This window comes from Hippocampus guttulatus, chromosome 17 (genome assembly GCF_054856545.1).
Source record: "Hippocampus guttulatus isolate MCC_2025c chromosome 17, RoL_Hgut_1.0, whole genome shotgun sequence".
Lineage (NCBI taxonomy): Eukaryota > Metazoa > Chordata > Actinopteri > Syngnathiformes > Syngnathidae > Hippocampus > Hippocampus guttulatus.
Window position 1 is genome coordinate 7,531,231 of NC_141277.1, and position 19,594 is coordinate 7,550,824.

Genomic DNA, 19,594 nt, shown 5'->3' on the forward strand with positions numbered 1-19,594 from the left:
ACCCGCCATGAAAATGTGCTGCAATCCGGCCGTGCTGTTGACAAGGGGCCTCCTGTGAGTGGCAATCACACATGTATTGCAAATGTGTGTGTTAACTTCATAGAGAGCAATAAAACGCAAGCAAGGATTCCTGGAAGGGACGCGTGTTTGCTCGAGTCTAGTCCCGAGCTGGTCCTGAGCTCATCCTAATCCCTTAATTTCCCTTCACAACGACATGTGGTAGGCAGCTTGTTGCCTTGGCCTCTCGGAGCAGGAAGTGAAACAAAACAACACATAGGAGGAATTCCCATCACTTTTCGACTCATCATGTTCAACTTGTACCTCTGAATCACTGCAGTATTTTACACAATAAGGAGACGTACAAGTAGCTTCTGCTGCTTTGTTTATAATCATGACTTTTGCTTTAGATGATTAATTAACAGAGCACTCAAATACATTTAGACTTGTATTGCTGGTAAAAGACAATAGTCCTGTGATCATAACAAACTGAATACTATTTTATTGATTGTTATATTCTTATCTCACATTATGTTAATGTTTTTTTTAACTTTATTATTATTATTAAATACAAATTAGATATCACATTAAGCAAAAACATATTTTAAAGAAACATGATAAGATTAACTATATTATATTCCTTTTCAAGTGATGTGACATTACGTTATTGTTGTTGCTGATTTAAAGTATTGATGACGCAATGCGTTGTTTTGTCGCATGGCGATGACGTAATTTTAACTTCCACAGCTGCGGAGTTATCGACCAGAAAAGACAAACGCGACACGTTTTTTTTTCCATATACTGTAGACCAGAAACGTCACTTTTTTTGCCAGTAGGCAAAGCGGAAACACAGACGAGTACGCTATAACAGGTACAAACTATTTAATGATGTGTGTCGGTGTGTTTTATTCGCTTATCTCACGGCACGCGGCCGTCGAAGCTGGCGGTGTTTACGTCTGCAAGCTAACAGCTTTAGCATTGAGCCAACAGCCAATAAAAGTCATTTTAAACAGCCCACAAACCGCTTCTCGTCAATTAGCAACAAGCTACCCGCTGTCAGCGGTTAGGTAGCGAAGACTCGTGCTAACAGCATAGCCAGGTAAAAGCTAAAGCTCTCCCACGAGTCCAACAGCTGGCGCGCTGGTGTTCTTATAAATACAGTACATGTCACAAATTTACGCAGTAGAATGTCCCAGCGCGTGTTATGATAACGAGATGAACGTTTAGTGTTTCGCTTGACTGCTGCTGCTGTCATGTTTCCCTCCCTTTTTGTTAACTTGCCAGCTGCCGGATGTGACGTTCCATGAGGTACACGGGGAAACAACAAATTTACCTTACCTTTAATAGTTTTATGATTATGTTATTAATAATCACTGAAAACTGATCGTCTTAATTATTTACCACAATTATTAGGAGACAGATACATATCAATATGCGACAGTTTGTCGAATTGATGATGCGCACTGTCTGATAGGCTGTCCTGACACCATAATAATAACACACACAAAAAAACCCCCGAAGTGTTTCGTCTGGAACATGACAAACATATCCTGCCTACAGTGATGCACTCGACCATTAGGGAAATCCTCGTCTCATCGGAACCAGACTCCTCCTACTTCCTGCGTGTGGATGGGAGTGGGCAGGGTTTGGCGTCTGGGTTCCACCTGCTGCTCAGCGATGGACGACGTGCTTGGAGAGGTGAAGGTAAAAATCATCAGTTCTCAAAACGTTCACAAGTCTAGAACCTTATGAATTGTGAACTGTTCTACTCAAAAGCTCCACTGATCTCGAATCCAAAGCGATGCAAAGCTGCCATCTGCAGGGATCTGTTAGTCATTACAACACTTTCAAAAGCTGAATTTCAAGAGACAAGCTGAGCCAGGCCTGCCTGTTGATAAACTGCAACGAACCGGTTGACGATTTTGACGACGACGGCGTTTGTTGCAGCGAGCGAGGCGTGTGTGTGCCAGGAGGCGGATGAGCTGGAGATGTCCAAGGACGAGTATGTCCACGACCTCCAGGAGGCGCTGACGGGGATGGGAAACGCCGACTTGTACCGCTTCGCCCTGGTGCCGGCGTCACCCAATGGCGGCGCAGCTCTCACGCTGACCTACGACAAAGTGCAGAAGGACATCTCGGTGAGCCTGCACTCCTGTGTGCGTCTGTTAATAAAGTTAATGAAAACGCTGCACTGGACAAATGGAGATATATATTTAAAAAAAATAAGCAAAATACAAACTAATAATGAAGACAGCATCAATCAAAAGTCAGCGTCTGTTTTATGACTGGATGCCATTGGATGGCGTTGCTCATGAGGCACTGGCTGCGTACGAATGGAAACAAGTGAGTTACTCCGTCGTCAAGCGACGTAAAACACAGCTGGGACTGTCTTGCGCTCCAGCGAACATCTGATGACGGACTACAAGTGGATCAAGACATTACCGATGATTAAGAGGTCGAAGCTCTGTCCTTCCAAGTGACTTGCAACATAATGGAAAGTGCGGAGCGTCTTCTTGCTCCACAACAACAACAACAAACCCGTCGAGTCAGTCAGTGGCCGTGACCAAAAGTCTTCAGCAGTTTATGCAGCATTATGTAGGGATTTTTAGTGAAGTACATTATGTATTTGATGATATAAATATGCCTCTTCAATGGTACCATGAGATATAAGTGACCAAACTTGAATTCTTTTGAGTTACATCATTCAGCTGATTTTTCAAAATTTTGGTTTTGACTTGCAAGCATAGTTTTTGATGAGCTGTGGCAGTGAATCAATTCACTTTGCAGCAAGCAACAATTCTTCCAAAAGAACTTTCAAGGTGTTATTTATTTATTTATTTTAATTTTGCTACTCCCAGTAGAAAAGACACAAAGATAGCTCTTCCCTAATTAAGGCACTTTAGCTCAGTGTTAAACAATGCAAACGCTATAGCTGACCTGGCAAAATAACATCTGTGGCGCAATACTTTATGCAATCGACTATTTGACTTTGAATGGTCAGGCAACGTGTCAAGTCAGATGATGTTACAATATTCACATGCATTGATTCTTTATCCTCTGCAAAGAACAACCATGATCACTACGAATGACTACGTTTTGGTCGTCAGCCCATTATCTATGTATGTCACGATCAAATATATTTTTTCCCGGATGATGAATTTTCCCAGAAACTATTGCGATCAATACAATACAATTCATTACAATATAATTCATCTTTTTATATATCGTGCTTTCACAACAGCCACAGCTGTAACAAAGCCCTTTACAGAACAGTTAACATAAAATAACAAGATACTAAATGTCTTCCTGTTTCCACGCTCCAGTTCAGGCTGGGCTCGGTGTCGCTGAGGCCTGTCCCGGAGCCGTCGGAGGCCGTCAGGGCTTTGTTGACTCACAGTCTGGAGAGAGGAACTTCTCTGGAGCAGCACAACCAGGAACTCCAGGAGCACAACCAACGGCTCCGACAAGAACATCAACACATTACCGCAGAGTAAATACGTGTCTTTGGTCAAACATATTGGACTGTCTCGAATCACCACGATTGTAATGAGCGCGAGAGCTGTTCATGAGCTCTGCAATACACCCGTCCGGACTTGGATTACTCACGGAGGACATCACGAGCACAAGCAAGTGTTTGCCAACTAGGCTAACAAGGCTAGCTACAAACGTAGATATAAGGGTCATTTTTTTTCCCACGCTGGTTTCAGAAATTTGCCACTACTCGTAGGCTAATCTGGCTGGACTTTTTTTTTGCCACACGTAGATGATGATCTGTCACCAGCGGAATCAGGTGGTGTTAGTTTCAGTTCCTTTTGAAGTTGCAAATGTTGGCAAACAAAGTGACCACGCTAGCGTAACCAGGATGTCCACCGTAGCCGCTCAATGACCTGCTCGCGTCAGCATCACGAGAAACTTAGTGTTTCGTAGCTTAGCATGTAATAGTGAACTCCATCTATTGCGGTTGTGGGAAGTGGGGGTGCGCGTGTGTTTATATATTTTCAAGCTGAAACAATTAACCGCTTAACAACTCATCAATTAGCAAATAAATCATCAATAAATAATTTTTTAGATTGTGTACTTTATTTATTACTGATGTTTTGTTTTTCAGGCTAAAGCGCTACGCTAACGGGAAGGAGGACCTGGAGTCGGAGCTTTACTCTCGTTTCGTTCTGGTCCTCAACGAGAAGAAAGCCAAGATCCGCAGCCTCCAGGAAATGCTGAAGGAGCTCCAGGAAGTCGGGTATGCCGATCTTTTCAAGTGCTCCGCACATCGTCACGAACAATCAGTGACTTTCGCTTTTGGGGCATGAGCAGCGAGACGCGCAAGAAGAATGACCCAGTCGAAGGAAACGAAGCGACCAAGGAGGAGGAGGAAGAAGACGAGTACGGTGGCAGCACTGATGACGAGGGTGCCACGCCCACCCCGGAAGCCGTTGCACCTTCTCACGGTACGGTAGCTCAGTATTCATCTGAAGCTTTTCTCTGTTCATTTCTACACTTAACTTCAAAGTGACAATAATAGTGTTAGCCCGCTGTGGTTTTCAGTGGCACAATTAAAACTGACCATAATGGAATTCGCCCACTTGAGTTGTCAGTGTAGCAATTGTGAAGGGCTTGGTAAATGTTGGGATGAGCAATTCACTGAATTCAAACCGACATTGCAATGTAGCAGAATGCAATTTTTGGAGAAAAAAAAAGTTTGCTCCATTGCGGTCACTCGGCCCTGCTTTATTTGTTTATTTTTGCTTGTACATCATTGTCCACATAGCAAAATTGCTAGTCATTTTTCTGTATTTTTGGAAGACAAGAAAAAAACCTACAACTCACATTATTTTTTTAATTAATATTGTAACAAAAACTTAAACAAGATGGGTGAACAAGTAAGAGAAAGGAAAAAGACCTGATTAAAAAAATACGAATGTGTGTTCTAAAAAATCTTGTTTTTTCTTGTTTTTCCAAAAATAGCGAGAAATGACGTGTGTGTGTGTGTCTGTGTGCGTTGGTGAAAAACAGGCGACATGACATACCTGCGCAATGATGTAAGTCGTCATGGCCGCCGGGCCTTGGCTGTTTACGCTGCAGTTGCCGACATTTTCCCCTTGTTTGCCTTGTGCGGAAACTTACACAACTCCGGCATACCTGTCATGAGCATGTTGAGCCCCTCTACACTTCTTCCACTTTCTCACACAGCACCCGAGCTCCCTCCCATCACCCCTGCCCCGTCACTTGTCAGCCATGTTGGGCAAGACGTTGTGTTGGTGGTGGAGTTGCCACGGCGACCAGCGCAAGGCCGCTCAGACAGATAGGAGGACTTTTTTTTTTTTTTTTTTTTGGTGTGCCAAAGAAAGACGTCAGACTAAACATGCCAGACGAGCTGCTGGTGAAGATACGCCGAAGATAGGTCGTCACAAGCAGCAGCTCAACGTTTTTTCTGCCTGCATGTTTAAATAAACACATGTATGACTGGAGACCACCGTATCATCGCACTTGAGGTCCAGTACGCGTGGGGTTTTTTTTCTCTGTGATTTGGCTGTTTCTGTACGTTGGTAAAAGTGTGCCACATGAAGCTACGAACAGGAAAACTCCTAGTTGGTTTTTCAACATGAAATGAGGTCAAATGATAATCAGAGATGCATTTGTCAATGCATGGATAAACGATGCGGTCTCCAACAGCAAAGGGTTTGAAAAATCAAAAAATAAGCACATACTGTGATCCTCAAATGACGCCCCCCCCCCTTCCCCTTTTAGTGACATGATTGACAGTTTAAAAATGTGACGATGATGTCTGCTGTTTTTAGAGGCACGGCCGTGCTCTCCCAGCCCATTGGACGACAGCCTGAGTGACCTCACGGATGTGGCGCCCAGCCGAAAACGGCGTTTGCGTCACCTCGGAGCCTCGGATGCGGCCTTCAAGCGAGCGCACACAAGGTAGAGGCTTTTTGTTTTGGTGGGGGGCTCATAATAAGCAGCTTTTGGCACCAGGTCAACTTGTGCCATTGCACGAGAAGCCTAAGTGTCCTCATCAAACACTTTATGAGGAACGTTTAAATGTAAGGCGATGCGCTCGCTGATCCCTCTGCAACGTTCAACTCAAACGAGGCATTTTACAAGCTTGAAACTTCTCAAACCTGCCTGAAAGCTTTTCTTTGAAAAACATCTGAACCGCCGCCATCCAACAGCAGCCCCTAGCAAATAAATTGTCAATCAATTATTCAGCGGTATCATTTTAATCATATGCACAGGAAACACAAAATCAACCAACCCAGATGCTGTCCAGTCCATCTGGTCTGGTTCTGGCTTGTGTCTCTGACCTGTTTGTTGTCCGCTTCAGATGTTGTGTAAGACGCTGTCGCGGACCTCCTGATGTTCTCATGGAGGAAGCGGCCGTTAAAGCGCCTTCAAAGATGACTTCCGGCCGCGGCAGATAATCACTACAAGACGCGAGAGCTTACCTTCACCGTGCAAAATTTCTGATTTTATTAGTGGTACGCTGGTGCCATTCTTATATCAAATCAAGTTTCCTCATTGAAATGAATTGAAATGCCATTAGTCCGTTCCAGCCACACGTTCTGTTGGTAATTCTTCGCTACCTGCCGTTTTCAGTGTATATGGACAGCAGTTTTTGAGTATTTTGACTAGAGACTGAAAAATGTTTGTCTGCCCCCCCCCCCCCCCCCACACACACACACACACACCATCCGATACCTTTTCCAGTGGCAGTAAAACACACTTTCAAATTGTTCTCTCATCAGCGGTCAGAATTTTAAAAAAGGCAGATGCAAATATGCTTCAAAATACCAACTATAACAAGTGCCCCGGTCGATAATCGGTCCATCCCTAATACACATTGCAGCATATTGTGACCAATAGTCATATAGAGAATGAGGGACAAATGGCAAAAACATGCATCTCATTGTTCCCTATTATAATTGCATTGGAAATGTGAGCGTCTGCTCCTTGCCAGCGTTTTCATTTTCGATTGGTGTTTGTCTGTTCTTCACTTTCTGTAACAATTACAAATAACCCATTAGTTCATAAAAGGACTTAAGAACGCAGGTTACCGCTTTACTTGTTAGTTCTTCTAGTTTCTTTTCTGGTCAGTTACGTTTGACGTGGAAGAACAAGCCCATCATAACGCTTTTTGTTTGTATTATTATTATTATTATTACTTTTTTTTTTTAAGTTTTGGAAAGTCTTCCCAAGACTTATTGTTGCAGTGGAAGATCGAGTAAATTGAATACAGTCACACTGCTTTGTGTTGACTTGGTTGTGCGTGTGTGTGGTCAATACAGAGAGGGAAAAATGCATTTGGCTTGCAGAACCCTCGGAACCATCCAGATGGCTTCGGTGGGGGGGTGACTGGCTTGAGTTTTTAAGTGCGTAATTGCGCAACGTGGTGGGGGGGCTTCCCAGTGTCCCTGACTGGGCTTAACCTCATCCCTCGCCTGCCCCCCGGTGAACACATCTCCTGTTTCCTGCTAACTGGTCCCAGCAGCGAGCTGATGTTCTGCTTGTTCGACCACACCGCAAGTTGCCACGGCGGTCGATTGCCGATTTTGCTAATCAGCGATGATGTCATCAACTCGCGAGGGACCATGGGAGTTATTGTCATGAGTTTGGAGGCGTCCACTGTGTACTACTTTCTGAGTGTGATACCTTCACATTTGGGAAAGGCGAGCCACAGTCTCCAATGTACTTTTATCAGACGCCACATGAAGACACTTCTAACCCACCCCTGCTGTCGGCCACAGCTCACCGCCAGACGCTCCCGTGCGCTCTCATCAGTGTTGTGCAGAATGCCAGCGGGCCCCCGCCTCTTAGAGGCACATGCATCCTAACTATAGTGTATTCGCTGAACAAGCGCGCGTAGTGCAGCGCAACCTCTTCATCCATCCATCTGCTCGTGGTTCATTAGTCGCTGGCGCACACTCGCCAGGTCTCCAGTTGTCCATGTGTTTGCAGTTTTGCCACTTGTGAACCACATGATCCACTTCCTGTCTCAACAGGAAACGGCTGTTGTAAACTGGACTCATTAGCCCACTGACCTGCTCTCTTTGCGTGTGTGCGTGGCAGGAGTGATTCCCCGGCAGCAACCAATCAGCAAAAGACACAGCGGCGGCGGGATGTGTCAGCATCGGAAGCCGATGACCTTTTTGAGGACTTCTGACTCCTACAAGATGAAGATAAAGACGCTGCAAATTTTGGTGACGTCCATCCAGGGCATTGTCCTGTTTGACTCGGGGGGGGGGGGGGGGGGGTCCACAGAAGATGGACCCTGGGACTGTGTGGACCACAGGAAAGGCATCTCCAGCATGCTTGTCCTAACTTCTTCCACCATCCAGGATGATTGCCGCAACATCCACGCTTTAAAACTTGAAGCAACATAATGCCACACAGCTCATGCAGAGTCAAAAAGAGGCGGAGTTTTGTCTTTTTCTCAGACACTTTGCAACACTTACAACTGGTTCATCATGCGTAAAAGTAACAAACGATGTCCGAAATGTGAAGTTGACAAAATTGCCTTTGCATCATTGTTATCGACACGTTTTTTTATCAACACATTTTTGGGTGGAGATTTTCTGCCAAATTGTGAAGAACAAACCTATTTAGCAAAGAAACACATTAGACGCACTGTATTTTAATCCCTTATATTAATCGTTGAAAGTGTATCAACGATGATCCCAAAATGTTGGAACATCATAAAAATTCATCCATTGACATGAAGAAGAAATTATTGTCACTTCAACATACTTCCTTGACACCAATTACTACTTTTGTGTTATCCAGGACTTTGGCACCATCTTGTGGCATCTTGGGGCAAAAGAGAAGAGTACACAAAAAAATGGACGGTCGTTTAAAAAAATGTGTATTGTATTTCAGTGAACATACATAAACATGATCCTGGATCCCTCTTGAGTGGCGACACAGTAGTGGGGTTTTTTTTTTGGGGGGGGGGGGTTGAACTGTGATGTCTCCATGGTAATAAAATAAAAAGTGGAATGGCCCTTTAACCTGTTTTCATCACCACCCTCTCACTTGTTCGTCCCGCCTCCATTGACTGGGTGGTGCTTGCATGCTCCTCCCGTGGCTCACTTGTGGTCTTGAAGTTCATTAGAAGTCGCTGCGGCTCTCAGCGGACGAAGACTTGGTCAGCGTCCTCGCTCCTGACCGCATCTACTCAACCACATTGTGGACCAGACTGCTTGTCAACCTCCTGAAGGTGAGTCCGCTTGGGATCCTTCTGCTTTTTTGGAGGCATCCTCAACTGGGCTCCTTTTGGATCTCCTTTCCAATTTAAGAACTTGAGTATCATTTTTGAGCTGAACCCAACAAATGTTAAAATTTAAACAGCAAATTTTTCCTACCTTGATTTTGCTTAATGTGTTGTACTTGGCGGGATGAACTTTTCCAGCCCACATGCAGCGACTCCCCAAAGATGCATTTGGCATCCTAGCAGAGCGCAACAAATTGGCCGGGCCAGGAAAACATAGAAAGTGCCAGATGTCCGCAGTGCAACATGAATTTGGTGCATATTTTTGTAGAATGGCCTGCACTGGAGTCAAGTGTTCCCTCAGATTCTCACCTTCTGAGGACTTGTTCATCCATGAATAATAAAATAATGTTGAGGGAGCTCCCGCCTATTCGGCATTCAGCTTTTGCAATATTGTTTTTCTTGGGGGGTTGATAACATGTCTTCCATCATTTGCTGACAACTCACCTTTTCGATGTTTATCTGCTCAGGACAAAGCTATAAAAATAGTAATTTGCTGCCATCTGGTGTCATCTTGGTGTCAAGGAACTATGTTGAGGTGAATCAAGGGTGTTAATTTTGATACAAAGTAGGGGTTTGATACCAGCTTGCAGCAGCTTTGTGCCAAGGAATCATGTTGACATGAATTGAGGAGCTTCAATTGGACAAAAACTAATGCTTTGCTACCATGTTGAGGCAGCTTGTTGCTATGGAACTATTTTGGAGTGAGTCCAGTTGACTCAGGTAATGCTTTCTTTGCCATCTTGTGGAATCTTGGAGTCCAGTCCAAACTGGTCTTTTGCCACCATTTTCTGGCATCTTGGTGCCAAGGAGTTATGTTTATGTGAATTGAGGCGCTTCAGTTTGTGAAAGTAGAACCTTGCTTTGCTGCCATCTTGCAGCATTATGATGTCCAGGAGCTATGTTGAAGTGCGAAGGAGTTTGATTTAGACAAAAGTACTTTATTTATTGCAATCTTGTGATTTCTATTATGTGTAGCTAAAAAAGGTTTGTATATATTTATAGGTGCCACAAGGTAGGGTTAAGCACTTTTTTTACATTAGACAAGGCTATGGCCTGACTATATGAAGCTCCTCCCTTAACTTCAGAATAGTTCCTGGACCCCAAGATGGCGGCAATTTTTAAAAATGTGTTTATTTTTTATATTAGACCGACCCATTTAGCAACCAAAAAGTACAACGTGGTTCTTTCACTGGTGTGTTTTCAGGGTGGTTGGAAATGGTTCTGCGCGCTTCAGTCCTGACCATCCTGCTGCCTCTGCTGTGCACGTCTTCTGCTCGGCCGCAAGCAGGTGACGTTTGTTTTCATATTAATGGGAGCAATGGGAACAATAACTGAGTGTGGAAAGTCACTAGCCTTTGTTATTGACGTCACACTAATTCTTAGTAAAAGTGCGTGTTGGCGTTGCAGCGGCATCCCACACAGGAATGGACAAAATGGAGGACACCTGGCGGGTGGAAGGCTCGTTGGCGGACACGGCCCTGCTACCCTGCAAATTGCCCATGCCGCTATCTGCGCCCGCCGACGATGAGCAGCTGAGGGTAAAGTGGACTCGCATCGAGGCCGGCACAGAGAAGGTGGTACTGGTGGCCCAAGGCGGCGCCGTCAAGGTGGGCCAGGACTTCATGGGCCGCGTGTCGTTGCCCAGTGATGCGCCTGAGATGGGCGAGGCCGCACTCGCCGTCACTGGGCTGCGGGCGAGTGACGCCGGACGCTACAAATGTGAGGTCACGCGAGGGATGGAGGACAGACGCAGCAGCGCCATCCTCAGCGTCAGAGGTGAGTCTGTGTGACCAACGCAAAGTTTCGCCCTTGTGATTTGAAAATTACAGTCTACTCCATCCCGATTTTGATCAATTGTTCAGAGTACAATGTATCCATTTTTTAAACTCAAATGTGGGCCTTGATTACAAAAGTGTGCACACCCTTTGGTGTGTGGTTGTGTGGCGTCCATCAGGTGTGGTGTTCCATTACCGGGCCAACACCAGCCGCTACTCCTTGGACTTCTCGGCCGCAGCGGAAGCTTGTCTCTCGGTGGACGCCGCCATCGCCACGCCGGAGCAGCTGACGGCCGCCTTCCATGACGGGCTGGACCACTGCGACGCGGGCTGGCTCGCCGACCGCAGTGTCAGGTGGCCCGCTGATAGCGTGCTGGCAAATTGTTGATGCAAGCGTACCATCTACGATGTAGGACGCGATAGAATGTGCGTGCATTGTTCTTCCAGATATCCAATCACACAACCTCGTCCGGGCTGCGAAGGCGATTTGAAAAGTCGACCCGGCGTGAGGACGTACGGCGTCCGATTAGCCACTGAGAAATATGACGTCTTTTGCTACGTTGAGAAGCTAGACGGTAATGCAACTAAATATGTTTGAAGCCCTTTCAAACCTGAGTATTCGTACTAAATGTGGATATATCCCCAGCCGAAGACCATAATCATCTTTGTCATTTTTCAACAATAGTCAGCAACGTCTTGGTAACTCGTAAAGTTATATTTCCAATATAGGTTCAACCGGTTTACAAAATATAAAGTACATTAAAGTACAGTAAATGATCTCAGCTTCCTGTTGTTTCTATAAAATCAGATGGATTTTTTAAGGGGTATGTTTTTGAATCAAAACAAGATTTTGCAAACATTCGCTTTTATTTTGAAAAACAATAATCCCCATCTTTGCCCATTTTCTGACGGATGTTGAAAACATGACCAAACCGGTGACTGAATCAAAATCAATTTGTCAATTTAAAATAATTTCCTGCGCTTGAACAAACGGATGGAAATTAAAACGTGTTCTTTTTGGTCCCATTCATGTATTGAAAAAAAAAAAGATTATATTAAAATATTTAATTGTAGCCCTGTTGTATTTAAAAAAAATTACCTGATTTCAGTTGATGACTGTACCAAGTAAAAAATGACAATTTCAGTTCTGTTCAATTGTCAAGCAATAATAAGACTTCCATCATTTGTTAGTTGTTCTACTTTTCTGTTATCCACGCAGCATAACAAAATCCCAAAACTTGCAGCAAAGACGCTCCGTAACGGCATAAAAAGATGCTGGAACAATGGAAATGTATGCCAGCAACGTATTTTCTCAGCATCAATTACTACTTTGGCGGCATTTTGTGGCGTTACAGAAAGAGCGACGCTTCACTCTGTTTATACGTAGCTGAAGTATAGCCGACGTTAATAATCAGCGGATGTTCAAATCCGTAGGTGTAAATGTCACGTTTGATACCTCTTGACTGATCTGGTGTTGTTGGTGTTTACGCGACCATCAGGGGAAGTCTTCTACCCGCCGTCCATCAGCGGCAAGCTAACCCTGCAGGAGGCGGCGGCCGAGTGTCGGAAACACGACGCGGTGCTGGCGTCGCCGGGGCAATTATTCGCCGCTTGGGCGGCGGGGCTGAACCAATGCGACTTCGGCTGGCTGTCGGACGGCAGCGTCCGCTACCCCATCAATGCCCCCTGGCCGCAGTGCGGCGGAGGCCAGCTGGGGGTCCGCACGCTCTACAAGTACGAGAACCAGATGGGGTACCCGGACCCAGAGGACAGGCACGGAGCGTATTGCTTCAAAGGTCAGCATTTCACTTCTTTCAGCTCTTCAGCAGATGTCACATTCTCACTTGTTGTCCACTTGGTCTTTTGTGTGTCTAAAGTCGGAATACGCTGCGTCACAACTGGTGAACGTTTTTGCTTTCTCTGTCAAAAGTTAAAGCATTGAGTGCTAAAAAGGTTTTAGCACTCAATGTCGCTTTGTGTGTCAAGTTGTAGCTAAATGGCAGGGTGCGACGTTAATGATGGCCTGATGGCCTAGCGCCACACGTGACTGCCGATGCCGGCCTTACAAATGTCATTAATAAGTGTGATGAAAAGATGTTTTTGCTTTTTGAATAACTGATAGTCATTTTTTTTAGTTTTATCCCCTTACATCGATCAATCATATTTGCTCTTTTTACCACGCTGTGGACATTCCATGGCAATTGGAAGCCTTGCCTGTCGGAAATCAGCTTTGTGTGTCATGAGTCAAAGCAGCTTTGCGCGACACGTTTGCGTAACAAGACAACACAACATCTGCGCCGTGCGGTTTGAAAGTGACAAAAAAGACCGAAGAGTAAAAAGGTTAGTGTGTTTGTATGTGCAGGCGGTGTTTGAGAGGGGAAAACCCAAATGTTTCTCGCTAAGACAAACACAACGTGTCTCTAATGGGTCACAGCTGGACGGGGCCCAGACACACAGACCAGAACGGAATTGGCGCTGCGTCACTGACAAGCTATGAAAGTTGTGACGTCGCAAGCGGTAATTGTAACCAGTCGCTCACATCCAGGACCCGGTGAACCAAGTGACAGGTTCTGCTTCTGGTTCTGGGCCTGAATGCGAAGCGGCAACGTGAGAGGAGACTTGGCCTGCCAAACGCATGACATCATACCTGGGCGGGTCTGCTCGCGACATCCTCGGTCAGCTCAAGAGCAGAATTTGAAGCGCACGGCAGGTCACAAGTCCGAAAGGATCACATGACACAACTCTAAAATCACTCATCACGGCCACCTTTGACCTTTACTCAAATACTACATGACAATGTCGCTCATCAGCAATTCTTTGGATACCCACTTGAACCCTTCCAGGGACGGCGGTTACTACAGTGGACACCTTCTCATGTTATCGGGTTACAGGGCGCGCGAAAGGGTTAATTCAACTTAACTCATCTCGATTTAGTTTCACTCAATTTATTTTCATTTCACCTAAAGCGAACAGCTTTCCATTTTTGTCCTTTTATGGACCGACTGCAAGCAGCAGCACGGTGACGTTAGCGGTACTAAGAAAGCAACGCTAGTCGTTTTTGTTTTTGCCTTCAATTTGATATGAGAGTCGTGCGTAAAAGCCAACACTAGTCACCTTCGATTCTTAACGGGACCCGTCATGACGTTATTTCTTCCAGCAGAAACATGCGCCCAGCCTGCTGGCAGCCATCTTTGCTATCGTTCATCAACACTGTTAAGGTGAATGTGAGCTAACGCGTCAGGAACATAAACATTCCAGTTGACTTTGACTGATGTCATCGGGGGTTCTGGTCCTGGCCAACGTCACGGCTTTTCAACACCTTTTCCAATTTTTCTTTTGCGAATATTTTCGCATGAAACCAAACGATCACTTGGAAAACTTTTTTCAACAAATAAGCGCAGCATACATCACATTTGGGTTTATTTTGAAGTTGTATTTCCCTCTTCCTCTTCTGCAGCCAAGCTTCCAGAAGCGACGCTAACGAGTCCAACCAGCACCGGAGTGGTACCGGAACCCAGCGCTACTAACGCTCAGCGCACTTCACCCGCATCCCACCCGGTGACATCCGAGCTTCAAACCAATCACGTCACTCCTCCAGCGTCGCACGATGATGATGTCATCACAGAGAAGCATCTGACACAGCTGGAGTCGTCGTTTTTCACCACCGCGTCGGCCCTCCACACTACACACGGGATATCGGGCGACGGCGAGTCTGGCGGCAGCGACGAAGACTCCCCGAGCGGCGCCGACCCAGAAGTAGAAGGCGTCACTCCAGCGCCGCTTTTCCCCGACTGGAGCGTCACGCATAAAACGGCCTTGGTTTTTAAAGAGGAAGCTTCGCCCGGGAGCTTCAGTGTCGACCAATCGGTGGCTGTACCCGCCGGCGAGGGCGGGTCCACGGCCAAGCCGCCGCTCCACGTCATCATCGTCAACGTGCATGACAAAAATCAATCAGGTACGCCTTGATGACTAATCTAATCTTTATTTTCTTTTTTTTTTTTCCGATCAGCAAAGTGGGAAAAATAGATTAGGAGTAAACTAAACAATAACTTTCAATGTCCATGAGCAACTTTGGCAACTCAGTTTCCCGGTTTCCTGCTTTCCTTTCAGTCGATCGCATCCTTCAGCTCCTCAACTCACCCGCGGGCGATGCTGTCGTCTTCCCGCAAATCACCGACCTCTCGCAGTCGATCGGCGAGCTCGTCCACGGCAGCGGGGATGCCGATGCCGCAGAAGCGCCGTTGCAGGCCATCAGCTTCATCAACGGGAAACACAAAGTAGGAATGTCACTCGTGTTTTGAGATTTGGCCTTCAAATAAACTCTTTTTTTTTTTCACCCCCACAAAACTTGATTTTAACCATTTTTTACCCCCTTTGCGTATTAAAAAATGCAAGTGACAATTACATGTTGGTTTTTCAAGTTTTTTTCCTCCAGGCTCATTCTTGTCATCACTTGACAGTGTTTTGAACTCGAGATTTCTTACGTCAGGTGACGTTGGACGCGCGGCCGCCGGAGGAGGCGCGAGGGGATCAGTTTGAGACCGCCGCCCCCATTCGGGTGTCGGAGGAAGAGGCAAGCGTGATGCCGTTTGACTACGACGCCTTTGGGGAGGAGCCCGCTGGGGGTCCAGTGACGGACGGCCGCCATCGAGACTTTCTTTCTTACTTCTCAACTCCAGCATCACCGACAGGGACCCCCAGCCCCTCCGCCTCATCCAGGGAAGACTCCGCAGACGACGGCCTTGCCGGCACCCTCGACGCGTCGCCCGTCAGTACCAACGGGATGGAACTCGGAGGCTCTGAGGGTCCCTCGTTCGCCCCGGAAACTGAGACACGGGAAGCCAATGTCCCCACAAAGGATGACGAGGGGTCCACATCCGGCCAAGACCACGCCGGGATGGAGGAGGAGCCAGCCGCGCTGGCACCCATGCCCCCCGCCCCTGGCGGCTTGAGTGGCGAGCAGCTGTCAGGAAACGGGGAGGCTCAGCCGGACCCTCAGCCCGCCAACCTGCGCCAAGAGGAGTCCACGTCATCCTTTACGGCCCAACAAAAACTCTCCACCGTCACTCCACCCTTGCACACTGTCAGTAACCACGTCCCCCCCCAGTGGGCGCTGAGCCTTGACTCGGCCGCCAACCCGACCCTGCCGGAGGACTTCCTGGACTACGACAGCAAGATGACTCCCCAGCTGGTGGAGTCGCGGCTCGCCTGGCCCGAAGAGACCATGGACCAGCCTGACCTGCTGGAGGCCACTTTTATCAATGTCACAGGTACAGCGACCCTCAATTATTTTAACGCCCCCCATTTCCATGACAGCATTGTCATGTCTAAAGAGTCAAAATCTGTAGATAAACCTTTTGGGAGTGCCTCCTTCAAAATAATGTGTCAGTCGAAATTTAGGATGACTTTTTGCAATAGTGCTAAATGTAGCATCAGGAAGAATCGTTCAAATATTTTGTTGTGTCTCCATCGTCCCTCGGTGACGATGACATGTCATGATGCCATGTTATGATGATGTCACACAACCACAGACGTCCAGCCGTGCTCTGTGAACGTCTGTCAAAATGGCGGCTCCTGCTACCAGAGAGGCTCAGAGAGGGTGTGCGCGTGTGCACCAGGATACACCGGGGGGCGCTGTCAAACAGGTGAGCCTTTTTAACCTCGAGATGACGGGCCGACCCCAAGGCCAATCGGCGGCCTATGGGAATAACAATAATCCTAACAATAATGTTCTTTTTGTCTCTCAGATGTTGACGAGTGCCAGTCCAACCCATGTCTCAACGGCGCCACCTGCCTGGACGCAGTCAACGGCTTCTCCTGCCTGTGCCTGCCAAGCTACACCGGAAAGCTGTGCGAACAAGGTCAGCTCTAGCATTAGCATTAGCACGCGAGGACAACAAGGCAGAGCATGTATATATATGTGTGTGGGGGGGTGGGGGGGTATGTATGCATGTGAGAGAGAGAGAGATCCTTAGAAAGTATTGTGCTGTACAAGTAGGTGTATGCGTGTGTTCAGCGCAATTGGCGAGGGTCTTGGGGTGTTTTGCTCGTCAGCTGCGGTCAGGCGTGGTCCCCGAAGATGGCTCCCGCCTCCATTTTTGGAGTGTGAGTCAACAGCACCGACGTCCTCTCAGGGCTCACGTTTCCCTCTATATGAACTCTAAAGATCTGAAGCCCCCAACTCCCTAGAATCCAATACAATATATCCTGGTTTATGTAGCGCTTTGACAACAGCAAGAAGTCGAAACATCGAAAGCCCCCAACTTTATGTTTAATCAAGTGTGACAGTCATTTGAAGAACTTCGTCCAGCTCATTATTGTCTTTCACACTGATTCACTCTGGTGGAATGCGATGGGAACAAGATAGCTCACACTCTGTGCGCATGTGACAAACCCTAATTGATCTCGTCTATATTGCATTTATCCAACGAGAGGTGTTAAATTGAATGGATGTTGACTTTAAAAGTTGGACATAAACACAAACTGGATACTGTGAGCTGAGGGTGCTTGGGTGGCATTGAGGGCGTGCACGTTTCCTCGCGGTTCCTCATCACGTCTCGTCCCGCTCCCGCAGACACGGCGTCGTGCGGCTCAGGCTGGCACAAGTTCCACTCTCACTGCTACAAACATTTCCCCCAACGTCGCACTTGGGACGCGGCCGAGCGGGAGTGCCGCCTCCATGGCGCTCACCTGGCCAGCATCCTGTCGGTGGAAGAGCAACTCTTCGTCAATCGTGAGTCACGCCGGCCCACACTAAAACTTTTTACGCTCCGTCCCGGAACTTGGACTTGATGTGAGCAGGTTTGGTCGACGACTACCAGTGGATCGGCCTCAACGACAAAATGTTTGAGGGAGACTTCCGCTGGACCGACCACAATCCGATGGTGAGTTTCGTCAGCATGTGGCGGCTGCTACACGGAAATCCGCCGGATAAGTTGCGTTGTTTTTCCTTTTACAAGACGGAGTTGAAACAAAACAAGTGACGCTCTCATCATGCCTGAATGCCTCACTAGTGCCATCCTATGTTTACTCAGCGTACTGCAAGTTGTCGAGTGACGGTAAAGGTTGCCCACTTTGACTCAAGGTCAAAAATGGATTATCATGCCCTTTGCTTTGATTGATACCTTAGTTGTCATTCATGTTAAAAACAAGTCATGGTGTGTGAAAGGGAGGCTGAATGACGGACATCAAATTATTAGGAACTGCTGAGCAAGGATGACAATGATGCTGATGACGTTGAACTGTGCGTGCGCAGCAATACGAGCACTGGCGTCCCAACCAGCCCGACAGTTTCTTTGAGAGGGGCGAAGACTGCGTAGTCCTCATCTGGCACGCCGGCGGCCAGTGGAACGACGTCCCGTGCAATTACCACCTGGGCTTCACCTGCAAGAAAGGCACAGGTGGGACGTCTCCGCCTTTCGCTATCCTCCGCCAACCCCGCCTCACCATCTCAATTAACTCTCCCTCGCAGTGTCATGCGGGCCGCCACCAGCCGTGAGGGACGCCCGCGTGTTCGGCGCCCCACGCTCCCGCTACGAGGTCAACGCCTTGACGCGCTACCACTGCAAGCCGGGCTTCATCCAGAAGCGGACGCCCACCATCCGCTGTCGTCCCAATGGGCGATGGGACGTCCCCAAAGTCATCTGCATCAGCCGTAAGTTACCCCCTCCCCCGCCGACCGCCTTCTCAGCCTGTTTCCTGCCTCAACTTCAAAAAATGTACCCACCTCCACATTTTCGATATTGGAAATATCCTGCATTCTCGTTGTCGTAGCAACAGAGGTCATTTGTACTTCCTCTTAGCGGCCACCTATCGCTTGCAACTTTCGGCCGTCACCCACCGCCACGTCCACCACGCAACCAGTCACCATGGCGATCGGCGGCAGAACTCCGACGGCCAGCAGAGCTTCTTGAGCCCTCTGCTGGATCTGGAACGATGACTTTTCACACACGGCTGCTATGAGAGGCTCGCTCCAGTGCACTTCGGGATGTCGCCTTTTGCGACTTTGATTTTGACTCCCAGGAATGCTGCGGGGCGCAAGACGAGCCACCCGAGGCCCCACGTCAACCAATCAGCCGCCGCCGAGGAGACAGCCCACTCACGCGCCTGCTGTGTAAATTTCATTTGAAAGTTGCCGTCAATGTTTTGTTTTGTGATATAAAGGATATGAAGCCGTCCAAATTTAACTTATTATGACTGTGACATGTGAATAATGATGCAAGCTGTTAACGTTTCACCGAGATGCATGGCTAGAAATCTGCAAGTGCGACGTCAATAAAGTTATAACATGAATTTCTGGCTCTGCTTTTAATTTACACAAATTGGGAAGAAGACCCGCCATTATCAGAATATTCATAGAATCGGTTATTCTATTGGTTATCTATTATTGGTTATCTATCGGTTATCTATTATTCTATCTAATCACACACCATTTTATTGGGCTTTAAAGGATACTGCAAAGCCATTTTTTCCATGACTGTTTATCAACCAATTATTGCAGTTTTTTTGCTTTTCTTTCGTAATTTAAAACCATTGTGCAACCAAACAA

The 19,594-nt window shown here is 47.1% G+C and overlaps 2 protein-coding genes and 1 long non-coding RNA gene across 4 annotated transcripts; 2 read left to right on the forward strand and 1 right to left on the reverse strand.

Annotated features, from left to right (window-relative positions):
• Positions 1-712: 712 nt before the first annotated feature.
• Positions 713-8,245, forward strand: xrcc4 (X-ray repair complementing 4). Its single transcript, XM_086134644.1, has 8 exons — positions 713-868; positions 1,558-1,701; positions 1,945-2,135; positions 3,321-3,487; positions 4,106-4,237; positions 4,312-4,445; positions 5,796-5,925; positions 8,071-8,245. The coding sequence occupies exons 2-8, from the start codon at positions 1,560-1,562 to the stop codon at positions 8,162-8,164; spliced, it is 990 nt and encodes a 329-aa protein (XP_085990770.1). The 5' UTR covers positions 713-868; positions 1,558-1,559; the 3' UTR covers positions 8,165-8,245.
• Positions 1,326-5,158, reverse strand: LOC147191906 (uncharacterized). The gene is made up of 2 exons (XR_015103460.1): positions 5,025-5,158; positions 1,326-2,107 (listed from the first exon to the last, which is right to left on the reverse strand). It is a non-coding gene; the product is annotated as an uncharacterized LOC147191906 (long non-coding RNA).
• A 752-nt stretch (positions 8,246-8,997) lies between the features above and the next one.
• Positions 8,998-19,338, forward strand: LOC147191907 (neurocan core protein-like). Of its 2 annotated transcripts, XM_086134615.1 has the most exons (16): positions 8,998-9,217; positions 10,476-10,559; positions 10,679-11,047; positions 11,226-11,400; positions 11,494-11,621; positions 12,546-12,842; positions 14,504-15,001; positions 15,157-15,323; positions 15,536-16,316; positions 16,578-16,691; positions 16,794-16,907; positions 17,621-17,779; positions 17,848-17,930; positions 18,302-18,446; positions 18,518-18,700; positions 18,849-19,338. In XM_086134615.1, exons 2-16 carry the CDS (start codon positions 10,487-10,489, stop codon positions 18,983-18,985), a joined length of 3,423 nt encoding a protein of 1,140 aa, XP_085990741.1. In that variant the 5' UTR covers positions 8,998-9,217; positions 10,476-10,486; the 3' UTR covers positions 18,986-19,338. The 2 variants fall into 2 exon arrangements, with proteins under 2 accessions (XP_085990741.1, XP_085990742.1); XM_086134616.1 differs by lacking the exons at positions 8,998-9,217; positions 10,476-10,559 and having other exon boundaries at positions 10,748-10,809; positions 10,917-11,047.
• Positions 19,339-19,594: the final 256 nt, after the last annotated feature.